The following is a 13,995-nucleotide window of genomic DNA, read 5'->3' on the forward strand; positions in this document are numbered from 1 at the left end:
GGGACTACAGGTGCCCACAACCACGCCCAGCTAATTTTTGTATTTCTAGTAGATATGGGATTTCACCATGTTGGCCAGGCTGGTCTCAAACTCCTGACCTCAGGCAATCCACCTGCCTTGGCCTCCCAAAGTGCTGGGATTACAGGTGTGAGCCACTGTGCCCAGTGCCAGTTTTTTTCTTTTTTTTTAAATACCTATAAATCAGGTAGTAGACTATTAGTTTTACTGAAGTTTCAATATAGGATTTCTTCAATAGCAAGTATTTTAGTAAACACAGACATACTAGTCAATTTATTAAAACGTAGTTTAAGAGCACATTTATTACATCTATTAGGTGAAGGTATATTTAAACTTCTACATTTAGGGCATCACACATTTAAATGGCACATACAATAAGTTTAAGGGCAGACTGTGTATCCTTGTAACTAATGATTCTGACGTTCATAGACAATTTTAAATTACAATGCATGCTCACATATATTATGTCATTTGACTATCACGACAAACTGGTAAGGTGGGAGCAAGCCCTGTGGAAGCAAACAAAAACAAAAACCCCTAAAGCTCAGACAGCTTAAATAACTGCTCAAAGCCTCCTAATCAGGAATCATGATGTGCAGAAAGGGGCATCAATCCCCATCTTGACACTGTCTCCACTGCCACGGCTTTTTACATAATGCTGCCAGAAAGAGATTTGTTCAGAATTTGAATGCAATCAATACGTGATGCTTCATGTTGATCTAACTCCCTTTCCAGAGACACCCATTGGGAGGGGCAGAGGAAACGGAAGGCAGAGATCAATGCTCACAGGTCTAATAACAGCTTAGGTTGAGCAGGTGTTTGGAAGTAAGCAGACAGAGAAGTCAATCTTTGGGAATGGCTCATAAAGAAATAAGTGTGAACTTTGATCAATAACAATATTTTTAATATTGGTTTGTTAGTTGTGACAAATGTACCATAGTAAAGTAAGTTGTTAATAGTACTTTGTACTATCCTTGTAACTTTTCTGTAAATCTAAAGTTATTCTAAAATTAAAAGTTTATTTAGGAGGAAAGGAAGGAAGAGAGGAAGGAAGGAAGAAAGGAAGGATGGAAAGAAGGAAGAAAAGCAGACTTCCACCAGTGTTGCTGCTTACTTCCTCATAGGGATGTTCTCGTTGTGGTCTTTCTTTTGGGAAGGATAAATCTAGAAAGTCAACCAAATAGTCATATCCTCCAGGAAAAGGATTGAAGTCCTCATCTGTCTCAATCATCTGTGCAAATGACAACATGGTAAAGAGAAGAATATCAATCAAGTGGTCAAAGTCTTTAAAAAATTCTAAGAATGTGTAAGACTCAAACACTCTCAAATGATAAATGATAGCAATGAACTGGAAATTAATATTAAGAGTCTCTTCTCTCACCTGAACTGTAACATTCAAATCCTAGTCTATATAAGCAAAACAGCTTCATGTCAATAACACCAAATGTATAGAGCTGGTTATTCTATCTGAAGTACTATTACTAATGAGATATCAAATCCCACCATGCATGAATTTGCAGGTGAGGAAATAAATGTGGAATGTTTCTCACTGTCATATACCAGCTATATAGAAATGGTTTCACTGAAAATGTTTTATAAAAAAACTGTCAAAAGTTTTTCTCTTTTTCATACTAATTATCCTAATGAAAATATCATTTACCAATGCTTCCTAGGTCATTAGATTTCAAAGACAATTTTCTAGAAATTATCTGGGAACTAATATAGATATTAACCATTTGTTTGGCTAAGTGAGGACTGAAAAAAATCTTGCCTCTGCTACCCTTTTATTTCATTGAAGAAAGAATGTTTTAATACCCAAATAGAAAGGACTTAGTCATGGAATAATAGCAATTCATCCCAAGAAAAGAGAGTTGACATACATACCTGCTCTCTTATTTATTTCACTATTTGCCAGCAAAAACTTTGCCACAGACTGGCCATGGGCCCCAGCTAGGTTTTTGGGGATCATTGCTTTTGAGAATAGTAAGTAGTATCTGGCATTAGTGTTCAGAAATTGAAAGATAAACTTGGGAGTAGTTCTTACCCTGAGGGTAATGAATACTCGTGTCTTAAAAGTGTGAGTGTTGTCCATTTCCTGATGACATCCCCAAATTTGCTCCCCTGTGCATCCTCAGGCATCTCATATAAGCCACAGGTGGCTGTTTACTCGCTGACTTTGCAGTTACTCCTGTCCCATTTCAGACCTCCTCTTTGTCTTGCACCCTCTGTCTGCTAGTATTTAGTTTGCTTCTGGAGATATGTCCAGTTTTGGTGACTAGGTTATAACATGAACTCTTTCTTAGCTTGTGGCTCTGTATGAATGTGTTAGGGCTAGTTTAAGCTGTAGACCCAGGCCTAGTTCTTAATTTGTGCAATTCAGCCTCAGTATAGCTGCAGATAAGGGTTACCTGCTTCTACCTCACCTTGCTCCAGGCCATCACCTCTTTGGGTGGATCCTACCTTCTAGCCTCACAGTTTAAATAGCTGTTCCTGCCATGCCAAAACAAAGCCTAAACACTCACAAACAACAAAAAACATGTGGTGATAGGAGATAAAAGATGTTCCAAAAGAAAAACTTAGGGACTTCAGAACATTCTCTAAATATTCAACAAGAGATTGCTGATCACACTGTCAAATCTGTTCTCTGTTAGGCAGTTGATAGGACTTAATAAATGCTTATTGGAAAACAAAGGGGTGTTCATGTATTTCCATTATGCAAGAAAGCAAAGAAAAACAATAGCATACCCTGACCACAAGGTTGTAATCTTTAAATCCAGCCCAAGTGAAGTATTCTTTTATCCAGGATGAGTGAAGAAATATTTCATCTCCTACAGCAGCATTCAAGATTTCCAAATAAGGTTCAAAATCCCAGGAATCCTTGTAAATTTTGGTCCCTTCTGGAGGCTCTATGATGCCCTTGCTTAAAGACACAAAGGTGTGAGAACGGTGAAAGAAAGCAACAAGTAATGAAGGCAAAAGTTAGTACTTAAGTAGTAAAAGTCAACTAGACTAGCAGCTTTGAGACTGCTCAGATAATTCACAAGGGGTCCCACAAAAGTGCCTCAGTGGTCCCACCATTGCCTAAATCAGAGCAGCTCCTACTGTCTAGTGTGATAGGTTTCTAAGTCAGATTTCATTTGAAGAAAGAAGTCTATGTCTAGAAAAAAACGTGTGAAAACCACTAATTTGGGCCTCTTTGTTCCAAATAAGTAAATTATGGAAATGTTGCTTATAATCTGGCCATATGATCTTGTGGATGCCTGCACACTTGTGCCTCCCCACCCCAATTAGAATATAAGTTTGGTGAAAGTAGCAACCATGACTGAACCCATAGCAGGTGTTCAATAAATATTTGTTGGATATGTGGATGACTTTAGCATATCTTTAAGAAATTCCCAGAACTTTGTGTCTCTAATATATGGTGCTCTTGCTGTCCTAATCAAAGCACAGCCAATAGACAGATGCAAGTTTTTATCCTTAAACCCAGCCAGTAATGTGGATAATAGAGTTCTCTGACAATCCTAGAGTTCTGTCCATCTCATATGAAGATGTATCCTTGCATAAAATGCGGAATTTTAAATCCCGAGAATGGAATAGGATGTGATCTGGATAAAGAAAATATAAGGAAGGAAATAGGTGCCCATCTCATAAAGACGTGGCAGGTGGCGGTAGCTGACCCTCTTCTCAAAACTATACTTTTATATGCCCTAAGCTACAGATGTACTGGTTTCTGTAAAAAGAAAAAAAAGAAAAAAAAATTATTTAACAAATCCTAAAGCTTCTCACTTCTAAATATATCTCAAATCTTATTCTGCAACTCCTTGCCTTGCCTCAGTCTAGAGCTTCACTAATCTCTTTCTATAGAAAGCCACACCCTCCCAACCACCCTCCCTTACTCCAGTGGTTCTACCTGTTCCCCAATCCATTCTCTGCAAAGCTGAAATGGTTTTTCTAAAACACAACTCAGTAATGTCCCTTCTTTGCTTTATAACATTCTGCAGCTCCCCTCACCTCACTCACAGCACAAATTCCCTACACTGGCTTCTGGGGCCTTTCTCCAAGCCTGGCCGCCTATCCATCTCACCCTTTTCCTCCGCTTTCACTCACCAGCCCTCTACTCAGGAAGACAGATGGCTTTATGAGGACAAAAGCCTCTTCACATCTGTATCCCCTATACCTGGGATGATGACTTGTATACAGAAGGAGTTCAATAAATCATTTCTCAATGAATGACATATATTTATGCCCTCATTATGGGTATCCGCATTCACCAAACCCATTGTACACTTGCCGTCTCCAGCACATCCCATTGCTTTTGACTAGAATCTCTTTCTTCTCTCTACTTGTGACATCCTCCTCATCTCTAAATGCCAAAGATCCAGATTAAGCTTTCCTTGGTCACATTTTTTTCCTCCTCCCCTTGCAAGGCAGTTAAAGTACTTGGTCTCTGTGTGTCCCCTATACTTTGTCTTAGCTCTGAGACCCAACAGTGTTGACTTTCTAGTCACGCAGAATGCTTTGGTGAAGCACAAGGATACACATGCAGATTCCTGGGCTCTGCCTCAGATCTACTGAATCCGGATCTGGGGGGGAAGGGAGTCCAGGGATCTGGATTTATGTGAGTCTCTTCAGTTATTCTGATGTTCATTAAAGCTTGAAAATTACTGCTGGGGCAATAGAAAGAGATGATTTTTGCAGTTAGGCAAATGTAAAATGACAAAGGCTCTTGAATACGTTGCTAAGAACTGGAATAATTAAAAACCTTTAGACCTGGAAAATAAAATTAGAAACACTTTTATCCTGGAGGCACTAAGGATATCCTGCAGAATTTTAAACAGGAATGTTTGCACTTTAGAAAGGTTACTTTGTCAGCAATGAAGAGCAGGGGCTTTCAAACATTTTGCCTATCATCCCAGTAAAGACTATATTTTACATTAGGACCCTGGAGTCCACCTACCAAGGGTACCTATGAAACAAAAGTTTCATGAAATGATATGCTTGTTACATGAAATGTACTCAGGTATTTTCTATTCTATTCATTTTATTCTATTATATTTCATTTTTAAAACATTGACTGTGAGCAATGGCATTAATGTTATGACTCGCCAATGGATTGTGACCAGCAGATTGAAGACACTGGCACGGAAGATGGGTCAAGGGAAGTTGTGCGGGAGTCAGGGGGCACTGCAGGAGTCTAGGTGATAAATTTTGAGAGGCAGAATTAAGGCCAGGGCAGAAGAGGCTGGAGATAAGTGATGGATTTGTGAGTGCTTTATGAAGGAGAATTGACCAGATTTGATAACTTGTTTGATATGGGAAGTTAGCAAAAGACAGAATCAGCTGATTTACCATTCATACTGACTTTGCAGAGGCAAGGCTGGGAGACGGTGAGCTTTTGGTAATTGCATGTACCACTCTCCAAAATGTTAGTCCATTTCCAAATAGCCCATGATGGTTTCATTTGGCTTCAGAGTAGTATTCAAAAAAATATAGCTTTGTGACATCATGTTAATTTTCTCGGATTGCATTTCCAGTGTGTTATTGTTACTTGTTCAAATGTACTATCTGTGGAATGGGAAATTGGGTAATATTTGCACTGACATGAAAACTAATTTTCTTACTGCTTTTTACTTTCATAAAATAATTTATTTTTGAGCTGTATCAATGGCACTTAATAGAAGAAAAGATTATTCACTGTTTACCCTCTAGAAAGGTTCTGAGATGATGAAAACATTTGAGTCATTGTTATACAGGATGAAAAGATTAGGAAAAAATTCAGTCTTCCCCGAGATTTGTGAGATACTTATTGGATAGTTCATTTTATTTAAATGGTAAGACTTCCATTTTTAAAAAGTGACCTAGGCCGGGCGCGGTGGCTCACGCCTGTAATCCCAGCAATTTGGGGGGTGGAGGTGAGCAGATCATGAGGTCAGGAGTTCAAGATCAGCCTGACCAACATGGTGAAACCTTGTCTCTACTAAAAATACAAAAATTCACCGGGCACGGTGGCATGCACTTGTAATCCCAGTTATTCAGGAGGCTGAGGCAGGAGAATTGCTTGAACCTGGGAGGCAGAGGTTGCAGGGAGCCGAGATCGTGCCACTGCACTCCAGCCTGGTAGGCAGAGCAAGACTCCATCTCAAAAAAAAAAATAAAATAGAAAGTGATGTGTGGATTTTACTGTATAACAAACAAAATAAGAACCTGTCAAGAGGCCAGAGGTGAGCCATTTATTTTCTCATAGTATTGAAAAAATATTATAAAACATTTTTATCCTCTAAAAATATTTAAGCCAAACCTGTCTGTTGGATCCTTCAGCATTCTTCCCAGATCAAGGGTGGCTCCAGGTCGAGGGGTCCATGTTATCACATCAGAGTTTTTCTTGATAAGATTGTTGAGTTCATTTGGGTCATTTTTGGTGTTTGTTTCTTTGATGTACCTGAGAAATAAGAGCACTCCCATGTAAGAAAGTTTATTCTCAAGTGCACAGTCTGATGAGTACAATGACAGATTTGTTTTATTTTCTCCACGTTTTCACTTTCCAATCCTCCTCCACTTATTCCATGGAAAAATACTATATTTGGGCTAATGTCCCTAATTAGAGAAGAAGTGTCAGTCAAAGAAGATTGTATTTATACTTTGTTTTTAAGTATAATCACATGGTGATGGGAATTGAAGTTAGATGTAGCAAGACTGACTACTGAAAATAGGTGGGAAGTGCACACTCCTGTGTTTAATGTTAATATATGGATTAACTCTTATTTGGCAGGCATTATACTAAGTGTTTAATATGAACTAATGATTACCTTCACAATGCCCCACGAGGTACTATTATGATGCTCATTTGATAGAGAGATAAACTAAGGCTTAGAGAGGACATATGACTTGCTCGAGGCCATACCGTTAGCAGTCAGCCCAGCTCCAGCTCTCCACCCAGCTGTCCAACACAGGCTGTGCAGCCAGTGAAGGCTCAGCCCTCACAGGATGCCACAAAACTTTGGGAGTAAAATCTGAAAAGCTTTTACATTCAAAACCATTAAAAATCTACTTGTTACATACATACATCCTCAGTTGCAACCCATCTTGAGATCCAATTTCTTTTTTTCTTTCTTTCTTTTTGAAACAGGGTCTCACTCTTTCATCCAGGTGGAGTACAGTAGCATGAACATGGCTCACTGAAGGTTCAACCCCCCGGGCTCAAGCAATTCTCCTGCCTCAGCCTCCCAAGTAGCTGGGACTACAGGCATGCACCACTATGCCAGACTAATTTTTTGATGTTTTGTAGAGATGGGGTCTCACTTTGTTGCTGAGGCTGGTCTCAACTTCTGGGCTCTGAGATCTAATTTTTTTGTTTTCTTTTTTGTTTTGTTTTTTTTTTTGAGACGGAGTCTTGCTCTGTCGCCCAGGCTGGAGTGCAATGGCATGACTCGGCTCACTGCTACCACCCCCCTCCCAGGTTCAAGCAATTCTCCCTGCCTCAGCCTCCCAAGTAGCTAGGATTACAGGCACCCACCACCATGCCCGGCTAATTTTTGTATTTTTAGTAGATATGGGGTTTCGCCATGTTGGCCAGGCTGGTCTCGAACACCTGACCTCAGGCAATCCACCTGCCTTGGCCTCCCAAAGTGCTGGGATTACAGGTGTGAGCCACCGCATCTGGCTGAGATCTAATTTCTAACTGTGGCATTGATAAAAGCGTGGTGTCTCCCAAATCTAATTCCATATCACAATCTTTCTTGAAAAGCCTTAACTCTTCAATTTCAATGTCATACAAGAATGTGATTGTGGTTGTGTTGGAGCAGAAAGAGAAAGATCCAGAGAAAGAGGATTTGCCACTGTGATTCACCTAACATGGGTTTTATAGACAGACATTTCTGCTAAAGGGAATTTTACTTTCTTGAGCTACAAATTGGTCACCCAGACTTGATAGATATGTTTAGTCAGATAAGCAAAAAGTACATAATCATTTGCATTTCTATAGCACTCAGGTGACACATTTATGATCTTGGAATCAATTTTATAGACACAAGTGAGGATGCTGTCACTGCACCAAAGACGTCAGTAGCTTTTCCCTTTTTACACACATTAATATCCTCCTACTGTTACAGTCACCACCGTGTCTCATCTTCTTCTGGCCTTTAGTCTCTATGTGGTTCACTAACAGGTCCCCCTGCCTCCAACTTTCCCCTCTCCAATCACGTTACTATTCATTACTCTTCCTAAAACATAAGGTGTGATGGTCACAAAGTTCTGTAACTTCTTGATGTGTCTTTGTCTCTCTATAAAATAAAAATAAAATCAATATCTAGATGGGGTATTGTGGGAAGTGAAAGTATTTGCCAACTACTTACATGCAAGAGTGCAGCTTTTAATTGCTTTAAATTGCAGCATCACATTAAGTGGTCAAGTACCCACCACCTCCAATTCTTCTCCACATCCTTGCAACTCAACCTACTTAATATTTCTTGAATCTGCATTCCCTTCTCACTCCCCACTGCCATTCATTATTCCTTCCTGGGTTATTGCAACAGTTTCCAAACTGGCCTCCCTTTCCCTTTGCCATCACACAGGCATACAAATCCCTCCAGTGCACATCTGATTACATTCCTGTTCCTCACCTGACTATCAGGCTCCCTATCCTTCCAGGAAAAAATCCAAATCACGTAGCATGTCCTAAAGTGCTCATACAACCCCTATCTCCTGTTCTGACCTGCAATCTCTCATTGCAGCACCTTGTTAGCTTTGCTGGTCAGTTCCTACTCCTTCTCTAAAATGCAGCATTCACAGACTCATCCAATGTTCGTCTCCTCTCCATCTGTATCCCCTTGCCTGCATTGATCATTCTGCATTACAATTGTTCTTCTCTTCTAATAGACCATCACTCTGAGAACAATCATTTTATCTCTAGTTCTCCAGTACTTAGCACAGTGCCACTCAGTGAATGAAAAATGAATTTACGAGTAACGAAGAGCATTGATCAAAAGAAATTATGTTTTAACCTTAGACCAATCTTTTCTGAAAAAATGTGGAAGATACCAGACAGCTAAATAAAGTCAACAAGAAGTTTCAAAAGAAACACATCAGCAAGAGACCACATTAAGCAATTACACACATTGTAGCTACATTGCAAGAGACCATAGAATGTCAAAGTGATGTCAAGTTTTAACAATGAGACAAATGAAGTGCAGAGAAGTCAGATAGATGGTGGTAGAACAAAAACCACAATCCCATGTACTCCTCCTACTGTCCTGCTGCTTCCAGTTGATGAGAAGTCATGGGCAGTCCTAACACGATTACTGACACGAAAACTCGCCTCGAGGACTGACTTATTATCCAATAAATTCAGACAAATACAGGTAAGTGTACTTTCACGGTAAAATGACACATGCATTTCCTGCCTGCACATAAACAGTCCCTGCCCTTTGTTCACAAAATATCAGTAACTGTATGATAAAATAAATTTTTTGTGGAGCAGATGATTGCTCATGAAAATGTTATAGCTAGGGGATGAGTCACTGCGTAAGCTCAGGATCAAATAAGTTCCATATACAATCAAGGGAATCTCATAAAAGCAGTTTAAACATCTATAAAGTTTGCTTTAGCATTTAAAACAAAAATTGTGCTCCAAATAACACAAAATGGGTAGATTTATATGTATTGCTTTTGCAAGAGATTATGAAGCCCATAAAATGTGCATGTAATATAACTTGATTGTATCACAAATATGACTTAACTATGCTTGCTGGGTGCAGTGGCTCACACCTGTAATCCCAACACTTTGGGAGGTCAAGGTGGGAGGATCATTTGAATTCAGGAGTTGGAAACCAGTCTGGCCAACATGGGGAAACCCCCATCTCCACTAAAAATACAAACAAAAAAAAATTAGCTGGGCATGGTGGTGCATGCCTGTAGTCCCAGCTATTCAGGAGGCTGACGCAGGAGAATCCCCTGAACCTGGGAGGCGGAGGTTGCAGTGAGCTGAGATTGCGCCATTGCACTCCAGTCTGAGTGACAGAGCTAGTCTCTGTTTCTACCAAAAAACAAAACAAAACCCACAAACAAACAAAAAAACCAATATGCTTGCCTTAACTACCAAAATGCTCTTTAAGAATCACCATGTTTGCCTTTTTTGATCTTTAATTTTTCAAATTTACTGAGTTTTTTTTTTTTTAACTTTTTAAGGGAGCACAAATCTATAGATCTTAACGCAAATATAGATTCGTGTAACTGCCACCACAATTGGGATACAGGACAGTTCATCACCCCCAAAACTTCCTTGCATTGGCAACTTTGTAGTAAAATTCTTCTTTAACCCCTACCTCCTCACAATCACGAATCTACTCTCTATTCCTATAATTTTGCCTTTTCCAGAAAATCATATACATAGAATCTTTTAGTATGTAACCTTTTGAGACTGGCTTCTGTCACTCAACACAGTGCCTTTGAGATTCATCCACACTGTTGTATGCAGCAGTTCTTATTGTTGAGTAGTAGTCTGTTGTATGACTATACCATAGCTTGTTTATCCATTCACCTGTTGAAGGCTATTTGGGTTGATTTGGTGATTATGAATGGAGCTATTAATATTTGCATATAGATTTTTTGTGTGAATAAAAGTTTTAATTTAATTAGGGCAAAAACTCAGGAGTGGAACTGTTGGATCATACAGTAAGGTTAGCTTCAGAGAAACTGCAAAAGTGTTCTCTAGAGGGACTGCACCATTTTGCATCCTTAAGAGCAAAGCATGGGGGCCGTTGGTTTTTGACATAAGGTGGTATTGTCAATTTTCCAAAGTGCCATTAATTCTAATAGTTATGCCATTGTGGTGTTTTCATTTTCCTAATGGCTAATGCTATTCAGCATCTTTTCATATGCTTATTTGACATCCATATATCTTCTTTGGTGAAGTGTCTGCTCAAATATTTTGTCAATTTTTAAATTTTCTTACTATTGATTTTTAAAATTTTAAATCATAGTCTTATTGCTGATTTTTGAGAATTCATTATATGTTCTGGATACAAGTTATTTGTCAGGTATGCTACTTGCAAAATGTTCTCAGAGTCTAGAGTTTGCCTTTTCATCCTCTTAATGTTTCCTATTTATAGAGCAATCATTTTAAAATTTAATAAAGAATAATATATTAATTTTAAAAATAGATCATGCTTTTGATGCAACATCTAAGAAGTCTTTGCCTATCCCATAGACAGGAATATTTCCCATATATTTTCTTTTTAAAATTTTATAGTTTTGTATTAACATTTATATCTATAATCCATTTTTACTTACTTTTTGCATATGACATAAGGTTCAGATCGAGGTAGGTTTTTTTTGTTTTTTGTTTTTGCGTATGGGTGTGCAATTGCTCCAGTAACATTTGTTGAAATGACTACCCTTTCTCCATTAAATTGCCTTTTTTCGGGCTGGGCGCGGTAGCTCGTAGCTCACGGCTGTAATCCCAGCACTTTGGGAGGCCAAGGCAGGTGAATTGTGAGGTCAGGAGATTGAGACCATCCTGGCTAGCATGGTGAAACCCTGTCTCTACTAAAAATACAAAAAATTAGCTGGGCAAGATGGCATGCGCCTGTAGTCCCAGCTACTCTGGAGGCTGATGCAGGAGAGTCACTTGAACCCAGGAGGTGGAGGCTGCAGTGAGACAAGATCATGCCACTACACTCCAGGCTGGGCAACAGAGTGAGACTCCCTCTCAAATAAAAAATAAAGCCTTTTTTCATTCACATTTCCCCAAATTGCATCTTTGCCAAAAATCAATTGGCCATATATGTGTGGATGTATTTCTGGACTCTCTATTCTGTTCCATCGATGTCTGTGTCTATTCCTTCACCAGTACCACACTATCTTGATTACTGCAGCTTTTCAAGTAATCTTAAAAGTAGAGAATATGTTCCTCTAATTTTACTCTTCTATTACAGAATTATTTTGATTAGTCTAATTCCTTTGCCTTTCCTATAAATTTTAGACACTATCTAGATCCATAAAATATCCTGCTAGGATTTTGAAGGGCATTGTACTGAATCTACAAATTTGTTTGGGGATAATTAAAATAGGAACTATATTAAACATCCGATTCATGAATATAGTACACTGTTCCATTTATCTAATTAGAGTCTTTGATTTCTTTCATCTGTTTTATAGTTGTAAGCATATGTACTCTGTTTGATATCCTGTTTAGGGTCAGATCCATATGCACAGTGCAGCTTTGGAGTTAACCCAGGAGTTTATCCATAATTTTACGGGCTCACTTTCTTAAGCCTCCTCCTATCTGAAATCTCTCCAGTATTTTTCTGCCTCCCAGGTGTCCCCTTCATCTTCTGGCTGAAAAGCCAGGGCTTCAATTTCCCTGTTCTGCTGTGCATGTTCTGAAAACTGCATACGCTTCTGGGGCAAAGTGGTGAGAGGTTAGTGACAGAAAAAACTGCAACAAGGATTCTCTTTGCATTATTGAAACCAAAATTGCTTTGATTTGAGAAAACGATTCTTTTTCCTTGGAGTGTATTCTATGAATGAGGCTTCTAGCAGTCCTTCACCAGGAGAGTTGCTCAGGGCCTCTCTCATAAGCATATATGCAAAAAGTGAAAGCAAGTTAATTTTTGACTTTTAATTACTTAGGTGGCTAGAAGCAGCAAATCAAAAGAAGGATTGAGACTTCTGGTAAAGATTTGTTACAGCAGTGAAGAATGATCACTAACAGCCTCTTAGCTAAACTGTAACAAGCAGATATCCTGTTATAACATCCTCCAGTGAACTGTAGGAACATCAAGCTGTTATTACATTCTAAAACTTTGAAATGATGAATCCACGATATCAAGAAAAGATCAATTATGCTCTAATACTCTGAGAAGACAATTATACCTAAATCATAAAATTTTCACATCTAGAGAGATAAACTATAGCTATCCAGAAAACTGTGCTACCTAGCATGATTTCATTATTTAGAATGCCCAAGTTCCCAGAAGTTCTATACAGCTGAGATTTTACTCTATTAAAAGATCTGTGATGCCAAAAATTATTAAACTCTGTTCAATAGAAACACAATGCAAGCATGTGTGTAATTTTAAATTTTCTAGTAGCAACATTAAAAAAGTACAAAGTAACAGGTAAAATTAATAATTTTACGTAATCCAAATGTTATGTTAATATGAAATCAAGTTTTAAAAATTGAGATTTGTGCATTCTTTTCTGCATATCAAGTCTTTGAAATCCAATGTATATTTTAAACAGAGTACATCTCAATTTAGATCGTACATTTTCATCCGAAAGACTTGATCTATATTTAGATTTTATAAAATGTATAGTTCAAAAAGTAGATTCTCATGCTCAAGTTGTTCCACACATACCCAAAAAGTTTCCCAATAAAAAGAAGCAAGTACTAAAAATGTACTTTCATGTAACATTCAAATCCACATTGACACAACTGGTTCATATTTTTTTTTAGAAGAACTGATTTGGCTTTGAAGCAAAAGCATAACAGTTTCAAAACTATGCCTGTCCAAGTTTAGTAAATTTACTAATTTTTGTGTCAACTCATTAATATTAACATTGAATTCAAAGGGGTATTACATAAATCAAAACTCAACTATAAATTATCAATACTAATGAAATATTCTTCAAATTTTGCTCAACTTTGCAGGGAATTTTAATGCTGTCAATTTAAAATAAAATCTGCCTATTGGTTTATTTTTTAAAAATGTATAAAATTATGAATTGGTGCCATGACAAGTTTCCATTTTAACATAAATACGTGTGATGGGTTGTTTTCCCCTCAAAAATGAAATGTTAAAGTCTTGAGTCCTAGTACCTCAGAATGTGATCTTATTTGGAGATAGGGTCCTTATGGAGGTAATCAAGTGAAAATGAGGTCATGTGGGTGGGCTCTAAAACAATCTGACTGATGTCTTTATTTAAAAAGGAAAATTTGCACACAGATAGGCACACAGGGAAAATGCCATGTGAAGAGAC

At 38.2% G+C, this 13,995-nt stretch overlaps 1 protein-coding gene across 4 annotated transcripts in view; it reads right to left on the reverse strand.

Moving 5' to 3' along the window:
* The window catches only part of LOC112622349 (cytidine monophosphate-N-acetylneuraminic acid hydroxylase), a 354,146-nt gene that overhangs the window by 10,097 nt on the left and 330,054 nt on the right, over positions 1–13,995 (reverse strand). For all 4 annotated transcript variants that reach the window (XM_025381885.1, XM_025381884.1, XM_025381882.1 and 1 more), the window contains 3 exons: positions 6,317–6,457; positions 2,764–2,938; positions 1,133–1,249 (listed from right to left, as the gene is read on the reverse strand). In XM_025381885.1, coding sequence (XP_025237670.1) covers positions 1,133–1,249; positions 2,764–2,938; positions 6,317–6,457 — 433 coding nt within the window. The remainder of the gene's footprint in view (positions 1–1,132; positions 1,250–2,763; positions 2,939–6,316; positions 6,458–13,995) is intronic.

This window comes from Theropithecus gelada, chromosome 4, assembly GCF_003255815.1.
Source record: "Theropithecus gelada isolate Dixy chromosome 4, Tgel_1.0, whole genome shotgun sequence".
Taxonomy (NCBI): Eukaryota; Metazoa; Chordata; class Mammalia; order Primates; family Cercopithecidae; genus Theropithecus; species Theropithecus gelada.